The sequence below is a fragment of the Eubalaena glacialis genome, chromosome 1, assembly GCF_028564815.1.
Source record: "Eubalaena glacialis isolate mEubGla1 chromosome 1, mEubGla1.1.hap2.+ XY, whole genome shotgun sequence".
Classification (NCBI taxonomy): Eukaryota; Metazoa; Chordata; class Mammalia; order Artiodactyla; family Balaenidae; genus Eubalaena; species Eubalaena glacialis.
This window is the reverse complement of record NC_083716.1, coordinates 34031031-34058248: the sequence shown is the minus strand read 5'-3', so window position 1 is coordinate 34058248 and position 27218 is coordinate 34031031. Positions and strand designations below refer to the sequence as shown.

The following is a 27218-nucleotide window of genomic DNA, read 5'->3' as shown; positions in this document are numbered from 1 at the left end:
GGGAAGACCGTGGCCTCCCAGAGCGAGGGGCATCTGCGGTGCTGCCCGGTGCGTTAGTGCCCGGGCCTGGCCGTGCGCACCTGGCCCCTCGGCCCTCTGAGGGCTACTTGTGCAGCGGTCTGGGACTGTTCCCGCCAAGTAGTTTTTCATTTTATAAAGGACGTCTTTTACCCTCTTTCAGGGGAGTTGTGGTGCTCTCTGGATCAATATTTGTTCTTTAGTTTCAACATCTTTAGAAGCATTAAAACCCTCCCTGTTAAATATTCTCCAGAAACGCAACCCTGGTCAGGACAGGAAATATTCTAGCAACCTCGGTGGTCGCCTACTTACTCTGTGGCACTTCACTCAAGCCACTTGGAAACACACCTACCAATTGTTTATGCTGCAATTTTATTTCAAAGCCAGAATGGAATTTTGTTTTGTTTTCAAAACAGCTAAGGTGAATTGACTGAGGAGAGGAGAAGAGGGGGAGGTGAACAAACTCTATAACGTCAATGGACAATTAAGTCGAAGTGCTGTGCCTAGCTATGTGATTTTGCGCAGTCATGGCACAACTCACTGACCGTGTTTTTCTCTTTCTATTCAGAGTTAGAGTTCCTCTTCTCTGATCAGAGCAGTCAGAAGATGCAGCTTTGGACTGAATGAGAATTAGAGATATGGCAAAGAGCTATCTTTCTGTAAAAATGCCTGCTGTACAGTATCAGCTGTGTCTCCATGGCCCAAACTGGAAAGGACCGAGATGAATTTGGTCCATTTTGCTACCGCCAGACCTGAAATAAAGCGGGTGGAGGTAGAGGAGGATGGCTGCCAAACAGAGAAATAAAGACTTGATGGTCTTTACAGGGCGTTGGGGTTACTTCTGAGCCTCCTGGAAAAATGCCTGTGGCTCCTGCCACTTTCCTGTGACTCTTGGGACATCTCCCTGCCCGGTTCTCTGCTTCCACTTCCCACCTTCTCCTCCACTCCTATTCTCCATTTGAGTCTCGGGGTGTCTCGGGAGTGCCAACGGTGGTGCAGTTAACTCCTTACTGCCTCCTTCTTCCTGCTAAGAAAGCCCTGTTTCAGGCCTACCAGCTAACTAGGAGGTCTTCTGGTGAGGTTAATTTTATCACAAGATGTATAATCCCAAACAGCTCAAATAAGGTCTGCTCCAGAGCTGCTCCTGCAGGGACCCTGTGTGTGTCCATACATGTGGTAGTACCTATGCTCCCTAGGTGGGAAAGGACTTTAGGGTACCTCTCTATCTTGTGTCCAATGCATGGATCCCCTCTTTGACATTCCAAAGTAGAGATCTATAAGCCTGTCCTCCAACACCTCCAGTGATGGAGAGCTCCTGGCTGAGCCCAATTGTCCTTGGACCGTTATGACTGCCAGAAAAGTTCTCCTCGTACTCCCAGCCCTTGTCAGCTGTTTCTTCCAGAACGTATTCTTGTGGTCTTTGCTCGTGCCATATGTGAAATAAATATAGGGGATTTCAATGCATTTTTATGGTGCTTGTTTTTGCAGCAATATGTTTTTATTTCTTTGTTAGATGCTTAAAAGTTGATGTAACTGTTTGTCCTCCCCCACCCCCCTCTCTTTTAATGATAAATCATGAACCTTGATGTCCCAGACACCAGCAAAGAAAAACAGTTTATTGGCATGCTACTCGAATTTCTTCATGATTATAAACATGTTGAGTACAGGTCAACTGGTGTTTTTAAATTCGGTGCTTTGAAATTTATCTTCATAAAATAACTTTTTAAATATGCATATGTGTGTATAATATCAACAGGAAAAGTGTTCACAGTGATTACCTGTGTGATAGGATTAGGGACATTTAAAGGTTTATTACTGATATGTACCTTTTTGTAATTTCCAAATTTTCCTACAGTGAAAATATTGAATCAGAAAATAAAACAAATATTCTCGTTGCAAACATTTTTCTTTTTTTCTTCTAGAGGTAAAATTATGGTCTAAATTACATCTTATGGACTGTATATAATATACACAAAAGTTCATTGCGTTGTCATACTTCATGGAGAGAAAGACCATGTTTCCTTCATCTTGGTATCCACACCACCCCCAACTTTTCCACAGGATTTCTCAAGAGACTTACACGTAGTAAGTGATTGATCAATAGATATTGATTTAATTTGTTTTACTGAAATCAGTCACTTTAGGTAAGCTTTATAAAATATTTATTTAAAAAGACCTGGTCAGAGGTTACTCTTTCTCAAATATAATTTCCCAGGATTTAACAACTGTAGCAGAGATGGCTAGCTATCCTTTCACCAAAAAAGTTTTCACTTCCCTTCCATGGTGTAGAGTTGTTGGAAAGAAACCACCCTGCCAGAGGGCACCTCCTCACTTCCTGCAGCTCTGTAAGACCACATGCCTATGTTCTTGGTCAGTGGAATGTGGACAAAAGTGCTGTGTGTCATTCCCAGACGGGGCTTATAAAAGCTGCCGGTCTAATTGTCTTTGCTGTCTGTCCTTCCTCATCTGCTGGCTGGTGAAGCCTCCATCAGCCTGGGACCCCACCAGTGATTATCTTTATGTGAATGAGAAATAAACTTCCATTCGATTAAGTTGCTGAGATTTGGGGGTTACCTGTAACAGAAGCTAGCGTTACCTTAACTAATACAGCAGCAAGCAAGTCACTAATTCCTAGGAAATATTGAAAAGTGTTTTACCCTAATTGAAAAAAGAACTAATGCAAGAAATTTATGTCCTTAGCCTCATAAAAATTAAGCATGTCCAACTAGCTCCATTTTGTACAAACTGATATTTACATCCACATCCTGACAGAGAGGCCAAGAAAGATTAATAACAAGGAAATTGGGTAGCATTTATCTTCTGACTGCATTTAAAAGATGTCAAAATAATTGGTGGGAAAATGGAAAGATTAGTTATCTAGCCAATGTTTTCAGGTACAAAAAGTCAAACTAATTTTTTTAATAAAGATTTTTTCAGTGATTACAAAGCCATCAGTCAGTTTCATCAAATTAGCTGAAAATAATATGGATTCCACCAAATGAATTATCTCTGAGATACCTGGTCATATCCATCAATTTGGTGCAGGCAGAAGCTCTCATGAGAGCAAATGTGCAAGGTGAGAGGGCCCTTTGTGGTTGACTGTCGTGATGTGCCTGAAATCCCTGCCATTAGAGGATGTCTTTTGGTGATGAATAATGGTAGGAGCAGAGAATTTGGCTAAAGTGGAGCTGAAGAGTGGGTCCAATATAATGATCCAAAATACACATGGTTAGTCCAGTATATTGTTGTGAGTTTTATGTTAGTGCTTCAACCTCATGTGCATTTTTTTTTTTTTGGCTGTTAAATAAGCATTACTTCCTGCAGAAATAGTTAACTGCAGTGGAAAATTTTAGCAATTAAATATTACATGTGTTCATGAATATAGTATACTATTGAAAAATGTAAATTTGTTAAGCAGAAAGATTAAGGAAGTTAAACCATTCTTTGGTATATCTGTAGGCTTTTAAAATGAGTTCCTGGAATTTTAATTTAATTCTTATATTGGTGTTTAACATTTTATGATATAGGTCTAGATTTTAAATTCCTTAAAGGAAAAGTCTTGTATGTTCCCCTATAGCAGCTATTATGGTATCTTGTACACCTCATGGGTGTATTTTAAAATTTATTCCTGTTTAAGCTCGTAGTTTGGGGTAGGTCACTATCACTAGCTGTGTGACCTTGAGCAAGTTATTTAATTTCTCTGTGCTTCGATTTCTCACCTGTAAAATACAGATAATAATAGTACCCACCTCATAAGGTTATTGTTAGGATGAAATGAGATGATATATATATAAGGGTCTTAGAAGGGTGCCTGGCACAGATTATATATTATAAAGTTAGCTATTCTTTTTTTTTTAACATCTTTATTGGTGTATAATTGCTTTACAATGGTGTGTTAGTTTCTGCTGTATAACAAAGTGAGTCAGCTATACATATACATACATCCCCATATCTCTTCCCTCTTGTGTCTCCCTCCCACCGTCCCTATCCCACCCCTCTAGGTGGACACAAAGCACCGAGCTGATCTCCCTGTGCTATGCGGCTCCTTCCCACTAGCTATCTATTTTACATTTGGTAGTGTATATATGTCCATGCCACTCTCTCACTTCGTCCCAGCTTACCCTTCCCCCTCCCCGTGTCCTCAAGTTCATTCTCTATGTCTGTGTTAAAGTTAGCTATTCTTATGATCACTTTTTAATTATCATTACTTGTGGCTTATCTTTCTAAAAATATTCTGTGTAAATGGAATGGAGTTTTCACATCAATTTAGTTATTGTTTCTGAGATGCTTTATCTAAATTAATGATTGTCAATGTCTGTAACATCTAAGATATTGGTCTTTTTCCTCATTCTTCCCACTAGTTACTGTTCTATTTTTTAAAAACTTATTCTTTAAACGAACTGGAAATGCTGATATAAATGGTGAAGTTTAACAAAGTCAACAATTATTTTGTAGTGTTAAAAATTTATTCTAAGTGTCTGGTCATTTTAAAAATATTACATTTTCTTAAATTTTGTTTTTTCAGTGCCTAGGACAGAGACACAAAAGTCTTGTCAACACAGGACAGAGACTCTGCAAGGACTACCCCAGAAAAAGAGCAGCAGGGATGATGGGATTCAGTCAAGGACAGGGGAGGAGGAGAAGGATATTTGTGAGTGCACTAGAAGGCTGGGTTGCAGTATTTCCCTTAAAAAAATATTTGCCTTTATCAAATGTCATCCAATACACAGAGTAGTCAGAAGTGATCCCTCTTTCTTGCTTGCCTTTTCTAACTAATCAATTCCCTTGTCCTGTCGATTGTTGCCTGAAATTATGTCTCACATTTGTCCCTTCCTTTTTCATTCCCAAGCAGCCTCACCCATAGCCTGTGAGAATAGCCTTAAAAACTTTGTTTATAATGAATGAATTTCTTTACTATATAAATTATATTTGTTCATTGTAGATACTTTAGAAAAATCAGGTAAGCAAAAGAGAAGAAAAAAATTATTATATTGAATTCCACCACTTTGGAATAATCACTGTTAACATTTTGGTATACACACCTCCATATATGTATGTGTGGATGTGGAATCATACTGCAATAGTATCTTTCAATTTATTGCACATAATAAATATCTGTTAATAAACAGACCTTTACAATAGGATTATTAATTAATGTATGGTTTCCTATTGTATGACTATAATGCCATTTATTTACTCAACCTCCTAGGCTATTTTTAATCTTTTCCATTTATAATTGTGCTTTTGATGAACACCCCTGTAACTACATTAATCATATACAGCCTTAATTACTTTTGTAAGCTAAATTCATGAAAGAAGAGTTGCAGAGTCAAAGCCTATACACATTTTTAGGGTATTTGAAAATGAACCAAATGCAATATAGCTTCTTAATTTGTATCCTAATGTCCAGTATTTCTTTTCTCCAAGTCACCTTTTTAAGCACGACCAGATTATTTGTAGAGAAGAACTCTAATGTCATTTCTTACCCCTTAGAGTTTCCAGGGTTCAGAATCCTCAGCTAGCCTTTGAGGCCCTAATCTGGGCCCAACCTACCTTTCTAGATTCATCTCTCACTAGTCCCCCTGTTACTCTGCATTCCATGCTATTGCTTCTGCTGTTACTACTACCTGGCTCACACTCGATTTCTACTCCATCTCTACCCAGTCTAGATATGATCCCATATCCACATCACGTAAAGTCTCATAGCTATATGTATGTACCTCACTTCTGGCTTTTAGCCTATTCTGTTCTGTTCTTCATGACTTTTTGTGTCCTAATATTATCTCTTTTGCTACACCACTAGTGCTTGTACAGCTGCAGCCAAGGCTTATTCATCCCTTGTGTTCAGTCAGGATTGATTTGGTTATGCTGCAGTAACAAACAACCCTCACATCTCAAAGGCTGAACACAAGAAAGATTTATTTCTCACTCATGCTACATGTCCATCTCAGGTCAGCAGGGGGCTTTGTTCCATGACATCCTCACTCAGGGATTCATGAGGCCTCTACATCTGGAACTGGCATGGCAGCAGGGAGAAGGGGGAGCTCCAGGGTCTCACTCTGGCAATTGATTGTTCCTACTTGGAAGAGACGTTTATGCTCACAACCTGTAGGTCAAAATTAGTCACATGGCCCTAACGGGGGAGGGGGGCAGAGAAGAATAATCTTCCCATACACCTAGGAGGAGAGGAAAATCAGATAAAAGGGGAACACGGAGTCTCTACCACAGGAGCTAGTATGATGTCTTGCTTATAGTGGACCATCAGTAGACACGTATTGGAAGAACAAACGAATGAATCTAAAAGTAGTTATTGGACTTCCCTGGTGGTGCAGTGGTTAAGAATCTGCCTGCCAATGCAGGGGACACGGGTTCGATGCCTGGTCCGGGAAGATCCCACATGCCGCGGAGCAGCTAACCCCATGCGCCACAACTACTGAGCCTGTGCACCACAACTACTGAAGCCCGCGCGCCTACAGCCCGTGCTCCGCAAGAAGGGAAGCTACCCCAGTGAGAAGCCCGCGCACCGCAACGAAGAGTAGCCCCCACTCGCTGCAACTAGAGAAAGCCCGCATGCAGCAACAAAGACCCAACTCAGCCAAAAAATAAATAAATAAAAAATAAAAGTAGTCTTCAAAACACAGAATGCTGACTATAATAGAATATGCTTCATTTTAAAATTCATTTTCATTTTTATAAGTAGAGGAATGTAAACATATATGCATTTTGTTTTTTCCCATACACAGGTTTATACCTCAAGTATAAATCTGTGTATGGGATATGGGTATGTGTTTTTGTCTCTCTGTGTGTAAAGAGGAGAGGATGGGAATCGTGAGCACATACATGCTTTTGAGAGAAGTAGGAACTGCACTGTCACACAGAGCAACCAGGGAGAAAGAGTGTCCACAACTGTGTTAGAAGAAGATGGATGGTGGTCCCATAGGTGTGACTCAGCTGACTCAACTCCTTTCTCTTAGGAGATAAACCTGTGCATTATTCTAATTATAATGAGATGCTAATAGGATATTATGAAGTAAACAGTGATCTGAGGAGGACCCTCCTGAGACTAGACTTGGGTGTGACAGAGGGAGGTGCAAGAAAGGGTGTGTGCTTGACAAGACCCCTTGAGGGAGCAAGTGGACCCAACCATAGGAAGTGACCTGGTTCAACAAATGCCAGTGTGGGTTCTGTTCCCCAGGGAAGACCATGTTCCCATCAAGAATCTCTCATCTCATGACCTAGAACCTGAAGCCTCAATGGATCTCTTCTTCTTTTCTGTCTAAGAAGACCATTATCACTCTAGCGAGGTAAGCATTAGGTCTGGAGAAATAAATGAAACCCATAGCCTTGCTATTTTTGAAGTGGATTTAAATGTGGGTGAAACAGTAACTTTTAGGGTCACTGTAACTGTTACGTATGTTTTCATTCAAGAGAATTCTCCATATAAAGTTTGTAGCTTTATTGAAATGCTTAAAAGACCTTTGACTAAATTTGAAATCAGCCTGTAAATATTCAAGGAAATTGGTTCATGAAATGTGTAGTTTGGCTTATTAGTTGCATAATAGTGTTTAAATATTTGGGAAAATGTGCTTAATCTATGTAAAAGCTTGATAACCTGAACATTAAACAAAAGTAAGTAGTGGTAAGTGTTTTTTCCATGCCAGAAGCCCCCGAGATGTGAAAGATCCTAGCAACAGACAAGACAGGTATTATCCAGTAGATTTAACCAACTGTACCTTGGAGCAAAAAGGCATGAGGTCTGGCTATTACTGTTGAAAACAAAATCCAAATTAATATGCTTAGCAGGAAAACCCAGTTGGCAGCTGCATGGGTTGCCTTTTACGATCATGTCTTTTGACAAGGATTATTGTATAAATTGCGGCTTGATTAGGCTTCAATCATGGGCAAATATTTTTCCATGTTCACCTCTCTAGAATAAGCCAAAGGTTTGTTCCCTGAAAACATTTCTGAGGTCAAGTTTTTAAATGAGGGGAACTGAGAGGTGAGGATTTAAAAAAAAGAGTAGACCAAGCAATCTGGCTGATCATAGGACTTTTAAGAAAAGGAAAGATTAATATTCGATTTTATGTTGTGTTATGCTAAACCCTTCCATCTCCCCCAAATGTTCATTAAAGTTGCCATATAAACAAACAGACATTTCCGAGGTCTAAATAGTTTTATTTCATAGAGCTATCATGAAAGAACAAGTGGTATTGTCAATGCCTGTGGAATATAATTAATGGATATATCCATGATTCTTCTTGTCGCCGACAGCAGCCAAGGTTCAGCTATTTTTCTGGAATGGTCACTTTGACTTGCTACTTGGCTGGCTGATCTAAGACGCTCTGCGGATTCTCTGAGGACTTACGAGCTAATAATGCTTAGGGATTTCGTGTCCTGAAGAACTCTTTAATCCCATGCTTCCTGAATCCCACTCTAAGCCAGGACCTTCTGTCACATCCCAAGAGTTACAGGTCGTTTGAAAGCTCTGCTAAACAACCTTTCTGCTCAGCCTTTGGGGGTCCTGTGAGGTGCCCCTTAGGGCTTTCCCAGTATCTTTGACCAGGAGGTACCTCTTTGTTGGCACTCGGCCTCTGGTGGTGCTCTGAGGGTCTTCCATTCTGGACAAGAGCAGCAAAGCAAGCCACGCCATGGGTGAGATCAGCCAAGAGACGGTGGAGAAATACCTGAAGGACAACCCTCAGTTTGCCAAGGAGTATTTCGACCGGAAGCTGCGGGGGGAGGCGGCGGGAGAGATGTCGGAGCCCGGCGGGGCGCAGGCGCCGGCCCGCGCGTCCTTCCCGGGCCTGACGCTGGCGGAGGAGGCGGCCCTGTGCCTGGAGCTGCTGGAGGCCCTGCGGGAGGAGGCCGGCAGCGTGGAGCTGGCGGCGCACAAGGCCCTGCAGAGGCTGGCGCGGCTGCTGCGGGCGGACCGCTGCAGCATGTTCCTGTGCCGGGCGCGCAACGGCTCGCCCGAGGTGGCCTCCAAGCTGCTTGACGTCCCTCCACCTCCAAGTTCGAGGACAACCTGGTGGTCCCCGACAGAGAAGTTGTTTTTCCACTGGACGTCGGGATAGTGGGTTGGGTTGCTCACACGAAGAAAACCTTCAATGTCCCAGATGTGAAAAAGGTAAGTGGCCTGATGATGACAGTGGAGTGGAGAGGAGGTCTTGGTGGCGTCAGGGAGGAACACTGGGAAAGAGAGCGGGGGTCCAGGGGCCATCCTTGTGACATTGGTTTGGCTGGGGAGTGGGTGGTGGGGAAGAGGAGCACCTGGGCCAAGAGTTGCCAGATTTAGCAAATAAAATTATCAGATTCCCAGTTCAATCTGAATTTGAGATCAACAGGGGATAATGTATGCTCCATGTAATGCTGGGTGTTTTACATGGGCCTGTAAATGGGTGTTGGGTGTTTTACATGGGCCTGTAATGTTGGGCAGCCTTACCTGGGCCTGGTACAGTCCACACCTGCTCCCTTACACCTCCTCTGTGCTCTGGGCACTGTCCTGACCCACAGGGCAAAGCAGGCCGCTCACTGGTGAGATGATCAGCCACCACACCAGATGCCAAGACCCCTGAACCGCTTCTCACCCACGATCCTTTGAAAACACTCAGCTCTTTGGGGGTGAATTGGCTCATGAATGATTCTCTCACCTATAGATCAAATGTGCAAAAAGAAAAAAGATACCCTCTGAAAGTTCAGATGTTGCCATCTGGATCATTAAAAATGTGAATTTAGGTGAGGATTAAGTACATTTGGCCATCTCAACCCCTCATAACTCAGATCTATCAAGAATTTCCAATCTTGTAAATGGGACATTTGGACCCTCCTGAAGACTAATTGTATATTGCATAAATTATTATGCTCTTTTAAAAGCAGAAAAATTAACTTTCTCCTAACCAATGTAATGCTTGTTCATCTTAGAAAAATTAGAAAATACAAATAAACAAAAAGAAGGAAATGCAAATCACCCATAATCCCCCTACTCAGCAATAACCGTAGGTCCCAGCCTGGAGTTTCTCCTGCCTGCCCTTTTCCTGCACACACACATCCCATCATTTTGATTTGCTATTAACAAAGGGGAGAGTTAGATGATGATGGAACAGAATTGATTGGGAGCAGCCCCTGAAATGCTTACTGTATAGAGGTTTATTGCCGGCTTGTGGAGGAGGGGCAGCTGGAGGCGGGAGGATAATCCCCCACATGCCTCTTGAAGCTGATTACAGGAGGGGGGCCGTGCGGATCCAGAAGGTGCAGAAGTTGTCAAACATTAGCAACACTCAGCAAACAGCCACAGGACAGCCCAGAGGGGCAAGGGTTGCCGCTGGGTACCAGAGAGTCCTCTCTCTTTACCATCCCTCCCTGCAGCACGTTTCAGCTGGTTTAAGTAGGATTCTGGGCCCACTGCAGCCGCTTCCGGTGACTAAAGGCCCTTAAGGCAAAGTTCTTGGACCCCCAGCATGGAGGCTATGCCTGCACACCCTGAGGTTTTCTCTCGGGAATATGCTTCTTGCCAGTCTCCGACTGAGGCCATCTCCAAGATGACTAGGACAGCAAACTTAAGAAAGTGACATGCAAGATTTTTTTTCAGAAAAAAGGTTTTTTGTTTTTAAAAGAAGAGATGGATAAAATGACTTCTGCTACGCTCCTTTATGAATGAGCCCAGTTCTGTTGAGGACAGGATGATAGAAAGGAGCTGCTTAAGCGATCAGGTGGCCTGGGTGTGTTGCTGTCCATGATGGGCACCCCATATGCACAGGGCAGTAAATGGGGAGGTGGGGTCACTTCGCTCTGTTCTCCCTTTTTCTGAGTATGTGTGAAGTCAGACGCTGTCCCACCCTCCTGAGTTCAGAGGAGGGACAAAGACTTCATTTGCTCTCCGTTTCTACTGCTTCTAAGCATTTTTTTTTTCCCTCGGAGAATGGTGCTTTTCAACTCTGGATGCACATTAAAATCAAACTGGGAGCTCTTTTAAAAATACGGATGTGTGAGACTCTCAATAGACCAATTACACCAGACTCTCAGAGGCTGGGACACAGCCAGGAGTATTTTTTAAAAGCTCCCCAGGTGATTCTAATATGCAGCCAATGTTGAAAACTGCTGGTCTATTGGATGAACAGATGTTAAGAGGAGGAAGTGAATTTCAAATCAACTGTGGATGATTAGATGGAAAGGGCTCCAGGAGCCTTTAGTTTATTCCCTTGGGCAGACAGGAAGTTGAGGTCATGGAGGGCTGCATCTCTCCTGGAGTCCAGGGTCTGGTCAGTGACTGAGAGGGGCTGGAGAGGATGAGGCCTCCTCGCTCTGTTCCCACCCTCATCCCACCCCGCAGCCCTGCAGTTTCACCGCACTTAAGTTGTGGTAAAATCTGCAAAGAGAAAGGAGTTGGAAATGTTTTAAGTGACATTTCTATTAATGCTTCACCTTTTCATTGCACTTGACACTTGATGAAGATTTCTCTCGTTCTTTATCTCACTTGATTCTGGCCAAGACCCTGTGCAGAGGGCAAGGACCATATTTTTATTTCCATCCTGTATATGTGAGAATCCTCTCAAGGTCAGTTAGGCAGGAGGTGCTGGGTCTGGGCTCCTAAACCAGGTCTTCCAAGGCCTCCTTTTTCTTGCCATAGCCCTGACCACACAGGACTCCTCCCTGGTTGGCAGTGTGGGCACAGGGAGGGAAGGACTTCTCACACATAGACGAGAGGCAGAACTGGATACTCCCGGCTTTGGCAACAGAGAAGCCACATGGTGTCGGGTGAGAGCTTTGGCATCAGGTGACCTGGGCGTAGATCCAGGTCTGAGACAAGGTAACTGCGTGATGGATTGTGTTTCTGCATCTGAGAAACAGAGTAACCAAATGTACAGATGAAATGTACATAAAGTGCCTGACTCCTAGTAGGTGCTCAATAAATGACAGCTATGGTAATATTGTATTAATGCCAAGAGAAGTTGGGGGCTGGGTGTAGGTGGCCAAAACTGGGTCAGTGATTATGGCCTGTTTTTAAAACAGGTTAAAAGCAGGGAAACTTAATAACAGGAAACTGAGACATATCCTCCTCAAGTTAATCATTTCTTATTCTATTGGGAAAGCCAGTGGTTAACTCTATGGGTGGTTCTCCAGACTGTGGTTTAAAAGAAAGCCATGCGAGAATCCTAAGTTTTCAATAATTAACAGGGTGCTTATAGCTCCCTTTCTGCCCTCCTCTCTTTCTGACTCTGGATCTCGAGATGTTTAATCAGAATTTAACAATGCTAAGACTGGATGAGGGATCCAGGTGGCCCGCTGCTCTAAACCATGTTCCTTCATTGGCTTCTTTGAAGAATGACCACCAAGGGGAGTTTGTCAGTCCGAAAGATACAGGATTTACTCAAAGCAACTTCACCAAGGATTGTTTGAACCAGTGAAAATACAAAGCTGGAAAACCTTGCCTCACCCTACCCTGTAATTTGACAGATGGTTTTATCCAGGATTTTCAGATGCAATGATAAGCAGGCATTAAATTTTGAAACTTATAAGTCATTTTCTCAAAACAGCCAATTGAATGTAAGAACATTTCCTTGTGTTTAGAATCTAGAATAAAATAGCATCCAGTTTTGAAGCTGCAGAGTGAAGAGAGTCTGCCAAGAAACGCTACATGTTTGGGGCATTTTGGTTATTCCTTTAGTGCCCAGCATCGCTGTGTAAGTGAAAGTGATCACGTTCCGTAATGGATAACAGGTTAGGAGGAAGACAAACTGTGAGCCAGCCTGGGCTATAGCAGTGGATTAAGAGAAAGAACCTCCCAAAGTCTGGAGCTCTTCTGGACTGAGTGAAGGTTCTGCAGGAGGTAGAGAGAAGTCACAGATAAAGCAGTTAGCAAAAAAATGGGGCTTCTGTTGGCGTGGGACAGAGACTCAGCCCTCAGGAGCGAGCATGCTCCTGGGCCTAGGAGGCCTACATCAGCTAAGAGCATCTAATTTCTTCAGTGGTTGGAATGGGTTAGAAAAGCTAGAAGTAGAAGCAGAATGGTAACGCAAAATCAGAATGACTTCTCACCCAGAGAGGCCCCCAAAGTCCCAGGTCTCTCGTCCTAGTATTAATTGAGCACCTACTATTAATATGTGTCAGACTCTTTTCTAAGTGCTCTGCCCACACTATGTTATTCTCTCTTCACATCAGGGACTCTAGACAGTAGATGATCTCGTTGTTCCCATGTTCAGACTAAAAAATGAGGATGCAGAGGGTAAGTAGCATGCCCAGGGTCTCACAGCTAGTAAATCTGGGCCTGGTTTCAGCCAAGGAGGTCTGACTCCAGAACCTTCTTCACCCCTTATGCAATGCTGCCTCCTACATAAGTAGTTCGTTTCTGTGGTTCCACTTCGGGAAGGTATAGAAGAAATCTGGGGTCAGGGGCTGCATCTGAATCCCTTAGCATCTCACGTCTCTAAGGATCCTCCACAGAACTGATTCATCCACCAGAAGTTCAGACTCCTGGTGAAGACAGATTCCACTGTAGGTAGTTAGGATTCGGTAGGTCTGCTGTGAGGTCTGCAAATCTGCATCAGTCTGCAGGTGATTCTGAGGCACAGCCCGGGTCTACTGCTCTGAGCAGAGCTGTGATTCTGTTGACGAAGCAGCCCTTGTTCTCTGGTGGAAACTCTGGCCTGGAAGTCACGCACCAGTGGACTCTCACATTTTTACTTTGGGAAACTGAACAGAGCCCAGCCTCCATGATTTGTGCTGCTCTTAGAAGCACCATCAACGTGCAGAAATGAACATAATACAGCTTGTGTGAAAGGAACACCACGTTAATTTTGGCCACTGAGTCTCAAAGTCAGGTGGAAAGTTCAGTTCTAATTGAAGAAGACTCAAAGGGGAGACTGTCAGGACCCACAGCAGGCTGAGTCTACACCCAACTAGAGTGGGTATTCCTCTCAATTACAGCTAATAAGATAACTGCCGTCCTTGACCTTCTTCCCAAGCCCTTCCATTTGTGTGCCTCTCCAAACTCATCGCTCTGCCCTCTCCATGGTTCTTGTATTAGAGTCATCTCTCGCTTCCACTACTTGAAGCTTGTATCTGGGATGATCCACTTCATTTTCCCCAAGGAAAGAAAGAAAAAATATGAATGAGAGACATTGACTTGGTAGAACTTTGAGAAACTGATAAGTATCTGGTGCTGGCAAGAGGGTGGTCCTCTCATACATGACCAGGAGAGGTAAGAATTTCAACCATCTGTAAAAGCCCTTAGCGTAAGTAAAAACTGCATATACCTGTTGATCCAGCAAAAGGAATTTCCACTTTGGGGAGTCCATCACATAAAAATAAAAGCAAGAGTGATTAGTGCAGTATTGTTTGCAGTGGGGAAAACTATCAACAGACTGAATCAGTAGAGGCTGGCTGAGCAGATCCGGGGCCCCCGCACTGTGGCGTGGTCTACGAGAATCCAGAAGATGAGTTCACATCGTACACATCGGAAGTTCGCAAGGTAGTGTTAAGTGATGAAAGGATTGTATAAAATTAGAAAAGGAAATTTTATTTAAAAAAAGAAAAGTGAACCCTTTGTCCGAGCAGAGAGAAAGGCATAGAAGGAGATGTACTAAGCAGGAACGTGGATTTCCTCAAGGAGGAGGGGTTTGGGGGATTAATAATTTTTTCTTTGTGTTATGATGGGTTGGGTGGTTTCAAGTGCACCTTTTACTGCTGTGATTAAAAAGAAGAGCTCTGTGGAATCCCAGCTGTGCTCTCCTTTTGACACACACTTTCTGCCTGTTGTAATCCTGCATCTTACCCCCCTCCCTCTTAGAGCCTCACTTTCCATTTGGCCACAACATCACCTCTTTTCTCCTGGCCCAACCTCAGCCTAACCGGGATAGGCCGTAGCTCAGGCGGGAAATGCTCATTCGGAAACGGGCAGTTTCATTCTATGCTTCATTCATTCTCTCTAATTGAGGGTGGGAGGTGGCTGGGGAATGTTTGCTCGGGACCACTGTGCAGCGGCCCTGGTTGTCTGTTGGTAGGACTTGGACTAGAGAGGACGATCTGTTGCCATCCCTACATCTACACTCATGGTCCTATGCTGCTTTGGCAAATGTGTGAATGTATCTTGCAGAACAGCCATTTTTCTGACTTCATGGACAAACAAACCGGGTATGTCACCAGGAACCTGCTGGCAACCCCCATCGTGGTGGGCAAGGAGGCTCTTGCTGTGGTTATGGCAGTTAACAAAGTAGATGCATATGAATTTTCCAAACGGGATGAAGAGGTAATGCTAACCCTGGGCATCCCATAGGAGGCTCAGGAAATTTATTTGTTGTATAACTGAAAGAAAGATGTCACACCTAATTTGTTTTTCTCTGCCATCTGTAGGTCTTTTCCAGATACCTCAACTTTGTTTCTGTCATCCTAAAGCTTCATCATACCAACTACTTGTACAGTATTGAATCCCGAAGAAGTCAGGTAAAGAGAAGGTGACATTAACCACTCCATGCTGACCTGTCTGACGAAGCAACCCAGAGGCAACAAGCCCAGACCCTTCCTATCCACACCACATGGATAAGATCCCCAAACTTCTATCCTCAGTGTCCTCTTATGGTCCCCTCCCCCCACCCCATCTTCCTGTCCCTCTATCTGTAGGTACAACTGGCTTGCTTTCTTCAGTCCGTATCCTGGGTAGCTGTGGTTTCTTCCTCTATGAGATGGCAATGATAATTATAGTACTTACCCCACATGGTTGTTGTGACTATCAAATGGTCATTAAATGAATTAATTCGCATAAAGCTTTTAGCAGAACTATGTATTCCTGGTATTGGGTCGGCCAAAAAATTCGTTCGGGTTTTTCTGTAAAATCTTACAGGAAACCCGAACGAACTTTTTGGCCAACCCAATACGTAGTAAAGGTATTAATTTGAGAAGCACATCACTCCTCTGTTGCCTCCTTGAGCCAGAGGGATAAAGAGCAACATTGGTAGCCAGGATACCTGAGTTGGACCGCTCTGTGGACCTCTGTTTCTTCATCAGTACAATGGTGGGAGGGTGGTTGGGATGGAGGACTTCCAAGGTCCCGTCCTGTGCTCACTGTCTAGGTAAGGTGACCTTTGACTAGCTTAGGATGCACGGAAGGAGGCGTGTGGCTTTCTCCCCATAGGGACCGGCAGGAGCCAGTGGGCCACCAATACTGGACCCTCTGCCCAGGAACTGTCTCTGCATTTATTGTTAGATCACTTGCCCTTTGGAGCCAAAACATTTGGACCTGGGGACCAATCATGGCTTCTCCCCTTTCATAAACCCGCATCCTTGCAAAAGGTCTACTCATCGTCCCACTCAGAAAATCTGAGCAATTTGTTGGACATGTACATGTGCCAAAATGGAATTGCATTGTTTGGTGACATGTATTCATTTTATTTGATGCACCTCCTGTTTTCTTCTGACTAATGCTCCTCTTCGTACTGTATTTTGTTCTAATTGTTTTCTGTTTAATACCTACTTTCAGATCCTCATGTGGTCAGCCAACAAAGTATTTGAAGAGCTCACAGATGTTGAGCGACAGTTTCACAAAGCTCTCTACACTGTTAGAACATACCTGAACTGTGAACGATACTCCATTGGACTGCTAGACATGACCAAGGAGAAGGTCACTGTTCCGTACATTTGGTCTCACCTAACATCACCTATAAAATGCACATCACATGAAATGCAATCCATTAAAAAAAAATGGATACGCTATGAAAACTACTAGTCATGGTAGATCATAAGAAGCGGTGCCAAGAAAGTATGGCATAGAGGTAAACATGTACGTTTTTGGAGCAAAAAAGATCTAGGCTTGGCTTTTCCACTTCCTGGCTATATGTCTTCAACAAGTCTTTTTTTTTTTAAATTAATAGACTTTATTCTTTTAGGGTAATGTTAGATTTACAGAAAAAATGGGCAGCAAGATCAGAGAGTTCCCATACATGACCTCTTCCTTCCTTACCCCCACCCTTTCCCCTGTTATTAACATCTTGCCTTGATGTGGTACATTTGTTACAGTTGTTGAATCAATATTGATATGTCATTATTAACTAAAGTCCACAGTTTACATTCAACTCTCTGTATTATACTGTTCTATGTGTTTTGACAAATACATAGTGTCATATATCTGCCATTACAGTATCATACAGCATAGTTTCCCCACCCTAAAAACCCTCTGTGCTCCACCTATTCATCCTTTCCTCTCCCCACCTCAGCCCCCTGGCAACTACTGATATTTGTACTCCCTCTGTAGTTTTGCCTTCTCTGTAACGCCATATAGTTGGAATCATACAGCATGTAGGTTTTTCAGATTAAATTATCTCCCTTAGCAACATGCATTTGTGTTTCCTCCATGTCTTTTCATGGCTTAATAGCTCATTTCTTTTTAATGCTGAATAATATTCCCTTGTCTGGATACACCGTAGTTTGCTTAATCATTCAGCTACTGCAAGACGTCTTGGTTGCTTCCAAATTTTGGCAATTATGGATAAAGCTGCTGTTAATGTGTGTAGATTCTTGTGTGGACATAAGTTTTTAACTCCTTTGGGTAAATACCAAGAAGGGCTATTGCTGGATCACATGATAAGACTATGTTTAGCTTTGTAAGAAACAGCCAGACTGTCTTCCAAAGTGACGGTACCATTTTGCATGCCCACTGGCAATAATTGAGAGTTCCTGTTGCTCCACATCCTCGCCAGCATTTGGTTTTGTCAGTGTTCCAGATTTTGGCCATTCTAATAGGTGTGCAGTGGTATCTCATTGTTTTAATTTGCATTTCCTGACGACATGTGATGTGGGCATCTTTTCATATGCTTATTTCCCATATGTATGTCTTCTTTGGGGAGATGTCTGTTCAGATCTTTTGCTCACTTTTTAATTGGGTTATTTTCTTATCATTCAGTTTTAAGTATTTTAAATACAAATCCTGTATTGGATATGTGTTTTGCAAATATTCTCTCCCAGAGTATTATATTTTCTTTCTCTTAACAGTATCTTTTGTAGAGCAGAAGCTTTTAATTTTAATGAAGTCTAATTTTTCCATTTTTTGGTGTTGTATCTAAAAAATCTCACCAAACCCAAGTTCACCTAGATTTTCTCCTATGACATCTTCTAGAAGTTTTATAATTTTGCATTTTACATTTAGGTCTATGATCCATTGTGAGTTGTTTATCGTGAAAGTCATAAGATCTGTTATCTAGATTCTTTTTTTTTTTTGCATGTGGATGTCCAATTGTTCCAGTACAATTGTTGAAAAGACTATTCTTTCTCCATTGCCTTTGCTGCTTTGCCAAAGATCAATTGATTATATTTGTGTGGGTCTATTTCTGGGCTCTCTATTCTGTTGCATTGATTTATTTGTCTTTTCTTCCACCAGTGTCACACTCTCTTGATTATGGTAACTATATAGTAAGTCTCGAAGTCGGGTAGTATCCGTTCTTTGACTTTGTGCTTCTTTTCAGCAAGTTCTTTTAACCTCCTTGATTCTTGGTTTATGCATCTGTAAAATGAGGACTTCTCTCATCAGTTGTGAGGGTTGAGATTATTTGGAAATTATATATCCATATCTATCTATCTATAGCTATATGTCTAAATCTATATATAGTGTCCAGCACATATTAGGGCATAAAAATAAAGTGTATTTTCATTACCAGTTTGAGGATTTATATTCTGAAAAGTTAAAATTATTTTAAAGTAAAAATTAAAAAATATTTAATGTTACTCACACACAATATAATGCTCATTTCTCATCTTGCTTCATTAATTCTGTTGGAGCTCTCCTAGTTCAACATAACTAATGAATACCATATCATTTATATTTATTACTCTCCATGTGATTGGAAATTATCTTTTCACAATAATTGTTCTAAGTGGATAAACATGGGACCAAGTGTCAGGAGGGCTGAGTTCTGTTCCTGGCTCTGGGAATTTCTAGCTGAGTGTATTAGTTAGGATGCTTTTGGCTGCAAGTAACATCAGACCCAACTAAAAGCATCTTTAATAACATGACAGTTATTATTTCATTTAACAAGAAGTCCCAAAGTAGGGCAGTTCTATGGCTGATTAATTCAGAGCTCAGTACAGGCATCAGAGTCCCAGGTGCTTTTCATTTTTTCCTGGTAAAGTCTCTGCTCCCTTCAGCATTGTTGGTGAGGTCTCTTCTTGTGGTGGTAAGATGGCTATTGCAGCTCAAGACCTGGTTCATAGACATGACAAAATTGGGAGACATTTCCTACAAATATCATCCTCATCACCTTTCATCTAAAGAAAACCTTACTTCAGAAGGCCCTTGGCAGACTTCTCCTTCACTGTCCGTATCCAGGCCACATACCTGCCCTCAAACTAATTCCAGGCACCTTACGTAGACCACTCGTGAGCTGTGCAGGGCCCATCTTCCCTGAACAAATCACCACCTGATAACTAAATAAAATCAGGTTTTGTTAGCAAGGAAGAGGGGGAATTGAATGTTGGGTAAGGCAAGCAACACTGTGGTCCATTCTGCATGACTTCGGACAAGCCTCTTAACCAATCTGGATTTAGTTTAATTGTCTATAAAAGAGCTGCTATCTATTAAGTACTTTTAGCTATGTGTCAGGGTAGGTGCTCTGTATTATTCATTTAATCCACACAATGACCCTATAGTATAAATTTCATTATTGTCCCCATTTTACAGATTAAAAAGGTTGACTTGTTCACAGTCACAAGTTCATAAGTGGTATTGCTGAAAAAGAGCTTTAAAATTCCAGGATTATAAGTTAACATAAAACATGCAAACCAATGACCTTCATATAAGATATGGTAGGTCACGGAACAGTTTGCTTAATAACGTTTAAATATAATTGCCTCCAGGAATTCTATGATGAGTGGCCAGTCAAGCTTGGAGAAGTGGAGCCTTATAAAGGTCCAAAGACACCAGATGGCAGAGTGAGTGCAGACATCTTTGTTGATGATATCTGTACCAGGTGCTAAAACTAGAGGAGGCCGTGCGTAAAGGAAAGAGCGCTGGCCCGAGAAGGACTGGGTTCTAGTCCTGTGACTTCCTGGGGGACCTTGGAGTAGTAGAAAGAGCACTGGACAAGGAGGTTGAGGTTCAAGTCCCAGCTCTGCCCCAAACCAGCTGGGTGGCTCTCGCCTTCGCTCATTGTTTAACTTCTCAGTTTCGTTTTCTGTGAAGCCAGGGCTTGGTGGATCAGTGCTTCTCAATAGGGAGGGATGCATCAGAGCCTCCTGCACAGTTTTTTAAACACACTGAGCCCAGGACCTTCTTCTGACACCCTGGACTGGGATCTCCAGGGAAGGGTTGGGTTAGATTTACTTTCCCCCTCAACTGCAGGCTTCATAGGAAGCTTGCTCCACCACGGTATCCCCAGCACACAGGAAAGGGAAGGCATGGGATGGAATGTTCAGGTTCTTCATCTGCCCAAAGAAGGAGAAAGACTAGTTTTCAAGTTGCTTCCAGCTTTGACAATGTATCCACCGAATCCTGCTTCTGAGGCGCCCTGTTGGGATAAGCAAGTGCTGGAAGGGGGTGAGTGCACTGTACAGCTGGGAAGGGAAAACATTGGCTGTGGCTGAGAAATTCCATGACTTGTTCCACTGGAGTGATTAGTCGGTTATTTCTGGACAATAGAAAGAAATTAAAAGAAAACCCAAGATTCCCCTAGAAGCTGTTAGGCTGAATTCAACTTTCTAAAATTAGTTCAATAGGCTTGTTCATATAGATAAGTGGCCAGTGATATTTCCAGTCTTATTACAGGCTTATAATTAGGACATGAGTAGTTTGGTAATTTATGTTATGCAGAGAAATGTGGTTGGGAAATAAGGTGTTATTTAAATTTTAAAATATAAGTTCATTAAGGAAAAGTGTCTTCTTTGGGAAGTAAGATTTTTCTCATATTCTCTTTCTTTCCTCTTAGGAAGTCATGTTTTATAAAATCATCGATTACATTTTACATGGAAAAGAAGAGATCAGAGTCATTCCGTGAGTATTGCCATGAAGCAGCGCCAGGAGTTGCCATTTTATTTTTGTATCCAGTGCATTTCTCTGTATAGCAATGATTTTCTTTCTTCTAATCTTCTTCAAGGACACCTCCTGCGGACCACTGGACTCTCATTAGTGGGTTGCCAACATACGTTGCTGAAAATGGATTTGTAAGTTATGAACAAATTCAAATCTTAAATAACATTGGATGAAACTTTTATTAGCTAAGAGATGGGAGCAATTATGAAAGCAAGAATGCACCAGGTAAGGGTGAGGTGGCCGCTTTGGCACAGGACATAGGAGAGAGGAATCTTGGCAGTCAAATGTAAGTGAACTAGAAACTCCTAAACTCTACAAGAAAATATTTAGTTAACATGAGAAAGATTAATCCATCCCCCAGCCTCTTATTCTGCGGCCACACAAATTTCAGACATCCTTTGGCAGTTCATGACTATGATTCATGCTGGGTTTAATTTGATCTCAAGTATAGTTCCCTTGGTCAAGACTTTTGAAACAAGGAAAATTACTGACAAAAAGGAAAATATATATCAAGAAAGAACTTTGCCACTGATTGCAATGCAAAATATAGTGAGTTGATAGATGAAGTGAAGATTTTTGCCCTGGTCTCTCGGGGTGGGTGGGATGGGGGGACAGTAGGCCAGGTCTGGCTGAGAGAGGTCAGGGGTGGGAAGACAACAAACAAGAGGTCTCCAGTAGGTCCCATAGGCCTCAAGGCCCGAGGACCAGGTCTCTGTAGCTTTCCCACTCGGCCTTGACCATACTTTCCTTCCTTCTCATGGCCGATTTCTCTCTGGCTGCTCCACCATCTGTGTCATTTTTTTTTTCGCATCAAGATTCCTCCCCACAAGAATGTTCGGTGCTTTTAACGTTTCTTTATGTTGGCATTTTTCCTTCTTCCCCCTTCAAACCCAAGTTTCTAAAAAATATTTTTTACAGCATGTATTTGCATAGTTGTTTCTTCTCTAGTGTTGGCATTGTGTTTTTTTAGTGTTCATGCATCTTCATTATTTAGTAAATGGGCATGTGAATTACAGTGACTAAAAGAGTCACCCAAGGGTCATAGGAGAAGTGAAACAAAATCTAGGTTGTCTAGTGTTTTTTCTTTTACTGTCATAAATTTGCCTCTGCTTAGTGTGAACATTTCTGGGTTCAGAATGGTGACAGAGTAAGGAAAATTCTATTGTGACTGCAAGATAATCTTTCTATGTGGGGATGATTTACCCTGGGTTTCAAGGAGGATGCCCAAACTCTGGGCTTAGTTGGTTACAGGACCAGGTGGCCTTACCAGGTGACATGATCTCTTAGTGTAGAGACATGCCAAAGGGGAAGAAAAGAAAAAGAAGGGAGAAGCAATCTTATGTCTTTTAGGAGTAAACAGTAATATATACTAACAAATGTCATGTTTTCAAAATCGCTCTAAAATAATTGAAAATTTTTGAAAAAAAAAATTTTTTTTTTGGCCACACCACGTGGCTTGTGGGATCTTAGTTCCCCGACCAGGGATTGAACCCTGGTCCTTGGCAGTGAAAGCGTGGAGTCCTAACCACTGGACCACCAGGGAATTCCCACCCCCCTTTTTTTTATAATTGAAATATTTTTAAATGTCATTCCTGACCTGGTGGTAATGACCAAAATATTCCAATTCATTCCTAACTGAATCCACAGATACCACAATTTTTCAGCCTCACCAAAATAGCCAAATAGCTTGACCATTGGCCCCTGTCCTCGGTTTCCCAGCATCCCATCTACCAGGCTCTATTTAGGGTTTTTATCAAGTTTGATACCCCAAAGCTGCTGTAGTCGGTATAAAGAAATTTATGCCCCACTTAAAAAAATTTTTTTTTATTGGAGTATAGTTGCTTTGCAATGTTGTGTTAGTTTCTGCTGTACTACAGCAAAGTGAATCTGTTATACATATACATATATCCACTCTTTTTTAGATTCTTTTCCCATATAGGTCATTACGGAGTATTGAGCAGAGTTCCCTGTGCTATACAGTAGGTCCTTATTAGTTATCTATTTTATATATAGTAGAGCGTATATGTCAATCCCAATCTCCCAATTTATCCCTCCCCTGTAACCATGTTTGTTTTCTACATCTGTGACTCTATTTCTGTTTTGTAAATAAGTTCATTTGTACCATTTTTTTAGATTCCATATATGAGCAACATCATATATTTGTCTTTTCTCTGACTTATTTCACCTAGCATTATAATCTATAGGTCCATCCATGTTGCTGCAAATGACATTATTTTATTCTTTTTTATTATGCTCCACTTTTTTTTTTTTGCATGTCAATTTATTTTATTTTATTTTTTATTTTTTTTATAAATTTATTTATATTTATTTTTGGCTGTGTTGGGTCTTCGTTTCTGTGCGAGAGCTTTCTCCAGTTGTGGAGAGCGGGGGCCACTCTTCATCGGTGCGCAGGCCTCTCACCGTCGCGGCCTCTCCCGTTGCGGAGCACAGGCTCCAGACACGCAGGCTCAGTAGTTGTGGCGCACGGGCTTAGTCGCTCCGCGGCATGTGGGATCTTCCCAGACCAGGGCTTGAACCCGTGTCCCCTGCATTGGCAGGCAGATTCGTAACCACTGCGCCACTAGGGAAGCCCAAGTTTTTAAGCACCTCTTCTCTCCTAGATGTTTCCTAGGTAAACATGTTATTGTCCAAAAATCAATTTGGAGAGAGCTAATGCATCGAAAGCCAACTCATTGAATGGTTCATTTGCCAAATCATCAATTTGCCATATAACCAACTTGCCAGAGTCGATTCCAAAGCTGTGGAGTACTTTTTCCCCCCAGATTTTGGTTCTGTCACAGATTCATTGCATTTGCTTTACTGCTGCCTTTCACCTCTCAGCTCCTGCCCTTGGCCTCACCCCTGCTGTTATCGTTTCTGCTGGTAGCCCAAGACTGACGGCAAATTGGTGTAAATCTAGTTTAAGGCATTTCTCACCAAATTGCTCATTAGACAAGTTAGCATTCCCAAAGTGATTTTCAGAGAATTGACTTTGAGCCATTTCCTGGGACTCCAGAATTGGGGTGAACATACCTCCCAGTTTGTATGGGACAACCTCCATTTACACCTGTTGTCCTCATGAGTTACTCAGCCTTCCCTTTCACTCTCAAATGTGTCACCCTATACTATGTGCTTACAAAAGGCAGGATCTATTAAAAACATATTTTTTGTGTATAGAACAGGATTTCTCAAACTTGCCACTACTGACATTGTGGACGAGATAATTCTTTGTAGTGGGGAGCTGTCCTCTGAATTGTAGGGTTTTTAGCAGCCTCCCTGCCCTCTACCCATTAGATGCCAGTAGCACCACCCTGCTGTGACAATCCAAAATGTCTCAGACGTTGCTAAATATCTCCTGGTGGGTAAAATCACCCATGGATGAGAACCACTGGTCTAGAGGATGATATCAAACATTTCAGCAGACCCAGCCAGAGCAGTGCCATTCCTGGGGGACTGTTGTGATATGATGGTGGGTTTTGGTGAAGAGAGCAAGGGGCTATGACTCAGGATCCCTGGGTGCCATGACTCAGTCCTGCCTTGAGCAAATCCATTGGCAAATCCTTGACCTTGGGCAAATCCCTTGACTTCTCTGGGTTTTAATGTCATCATCTGTAAAATGAGGTTGTTGACCTAATTATTTAAGAGACGGGGGCTTCAAGAATCTTTAAATGCTGTTTTCTGGATAATAAAAATGATGTGCAATTTTTTAAAATAAATTCATTTATTTATTTTTGGCTGCGTTGGGTCTTCGTTGCTGTGCGCGGGCTTTTCTCTAGTTGTGGCGAGTGGGGGCTACTCTTCGTTGCGGTGCGCGGGCTTCTCATTGTGGTGGCTTCTCGTTGCGGAGCACAGGCTCTAGGCGCGCGGGCGTCAGTAGTTGTGGCACATGGGCTCAGTAGTTGTGGCACATGGGCTTACTTGCTCCGCGGCATGTGGGATCTTCCCGGACCAGGGCTCGAACCCATGTCCCCTGCACTGGCAGGCGGATTCTTAACCACTGCACCACCAGGGAAGTCCATGGTGTGCAATTTAAATCATAATTAATTATATATATATGATGCTCCTCTATACTGCTTGAAACTTTTCCTTTTAGCTTTTTCAAACTTTTCCCTTGATAATTTTCTCGCAAACCCTTTCTAATAGAGTAAAGGCAGGCTTTCAGGTGAGCAGTCTTAGAGGTCCTTCAGCTGGACCTTGCTGGACTTAGGGAACACATGCCCACAGAGTTCTCATCAAACCAGTAAATCCCAGCTCTGAATGGGAAACAGCAGACTTCAGTTGAGTGACTTTTTAGAGTTGAAAACATGAGATATTAAAAATGAAAATTAGTTTGTAGAATTACATTGATAGAATTGGAGGCATTAAATACAGGATCAAACCAAGCTGGAATCAAGATGACCTGTAAACTTAGAGAGAGACAGAGAGAGACAGAGAGACAGAAACGGAGACAGAGAGAGACAGAGAGAGATGGGGAGGGTAGAAAGGATTTTTTTTTTTTAATAAATTTATTTATTTTATTTATTTACTTTTGGCTGCGTTGGGTCTTCGTTGCTGCGCGAGGGTTTCTCTAGTTGGGACGAGCATGGCTGCTCTTAATTGCGGTGCGCGGGCTTCTCATTGTGGTGGCTTCTCTTGTTGTGGAGCACGGACTCTAGGTGTGTGGGCTTCAGTAGTTGTGGCACTCAGGCTCAGTAGTTGTGGCTTGCGGGCTTCAGAGCGCAGGCTCAGTAGCTGTGGCGCACGGGCCTAGTTGCTCCACGGCATGTGGAATCTTCCCGGACCAGGGATCGAACCTGTGTCCCCTGCATTGGCAGGCAGATTCTCAACCACTGCGCCACCAGGGAAGTCCTGGGATTTTTGAATATTGAGTTAAATACTTGGCCTCGAGTACCTTGACCCATCTATAGATGTTCTCTAAAGGCTGGAAAAGCCTGGACCAAAACAGATGCTGTTGATGGAAAGGTCAGAAAAGAGAACTAAACTGCTTTTTGTCTCTTTAACACACACCTGAAGGATGCTCAGCCAATCAGTTCATGTTATTTATTCAAATTAGATTATAAAATGAATGGATAGCACAAACGAGTCCTCAAATTCTTAGACTGTATATACCAACAAAAACTTTGAAAGATGGTCCCATTTGCTTTGTAAGAGTAGTACAAAAATAGTAGGCCTGGCTCAAGCACTCTCAGAAAGCACTTCCCTTGGGCCGGAGGGGCCGGCGCAGCTAGTGCACTAGATGGAGAGGCCTGCTCTTACCTACTCACCAGATCGGTAGATTTTCGGGAATTTGGTAAGCAGGTTGTTAAACTGTTGGCAACTTGAAATCCTCCATGGTGGGAGTATTTACAACATGGAATTGGTTAATGATACAAATCAGGGCTTTCCCCACCCCCTAGCAGGAGAGGTGATTCCACCAGCACCCTTGCTGGAGATCCCAGTTCTCGTTTCATCCCATGAATTTGAACAAAATCACTTATCCTCTTTGGGCTTCTATTTCCTCATCTTTGAAAAGAAAAGCTTAAACAATTATTAAAGTGCCTTCTAACTTTAAAATGCTATGATTTAAAGTATCTGATTTATCTGGGAGCTCTTCTCAATACTCTATAATGACCTGTATGGGAGGGGAATGTAAAGAAGAGTGGATATATGGGTATATGTGGCCAATTCACTTTGCTGTACAGTAGAAACTAACACAACATTGTAGATGAACTATACTCCAATAAAAATTTAAAAATAAAAAGAAAAGAAAAGATGCCTGGCTAATACAATGGCATATAAAATCATCAATTCTAGAACTTGGAATTTCAGATCATTCTGATCTTAACCCAGTGTCTTTCCAAACTGAATATTGGCTAAGACTGGGCCATACTAATGAATAACACTTTCTCCTTATCTAGAAGTGAGTTGTAAGAACCAGTGCAATTGTGCTGTTCCATCAACATGCATGCTTATCCCACAGATCCTGCACAAATTTTTTTTCCAAAGACATGGAGAATGTTGTAGTATAATAGAAGAAATAAACAGAGCATTCTCAAGTGACCAGTTTATTCATTTTAGGAGAGAGTACATGTAATGAAATGTATTTTTGCTCAGAAATGCGAAGGGTCCTCTCTGCTATTGTCAAACTTGTTTTTATAAACTTCTATTTTATATTTTATTTTGGTATATCAATCTTGAGTACTTTATTGTCAGG

General features: G+C 42.3%; 2 protein-coding genes across 2 annotated transcripts in view; one reads left to right on the top strand and one right to left on the bottom strand.

The window, feature by feature from the left end:
* MYOF (myoferlin) overlaps nt 1-27218 on the bottom strand; it is a 586741-nt gene that overhangs the window by 241378 nt on the left and 318145 nt on the right. The gene's annotated exons all lie outside the window — the stretch shown is intronic.
* PDE6C (phosphodiesterase 6C) overlaps nt 8667-27218 on the top strand; it is a 60168-nt gene continuing 41616 nt past the window's right edge. The window contains 8 exon segments of the mRNA XM_061195024.1: nt 8667-9021; nt 9024-9145; nt 15110-15262; nt 15367-15456; nt 16490-16630; nt 19855-19929; nt 20922-20986; nt 21090-21156. Of these exon segments, the coding sequence (XP_061051007.1) occupies nt 8667-9021; nt 9024-9145; nt 15110-15262; nt 15367-15456; nt 16490-16630; nt 19855-19929; nt 20922-20986; nt 21090-21156 (1068 nt within the window).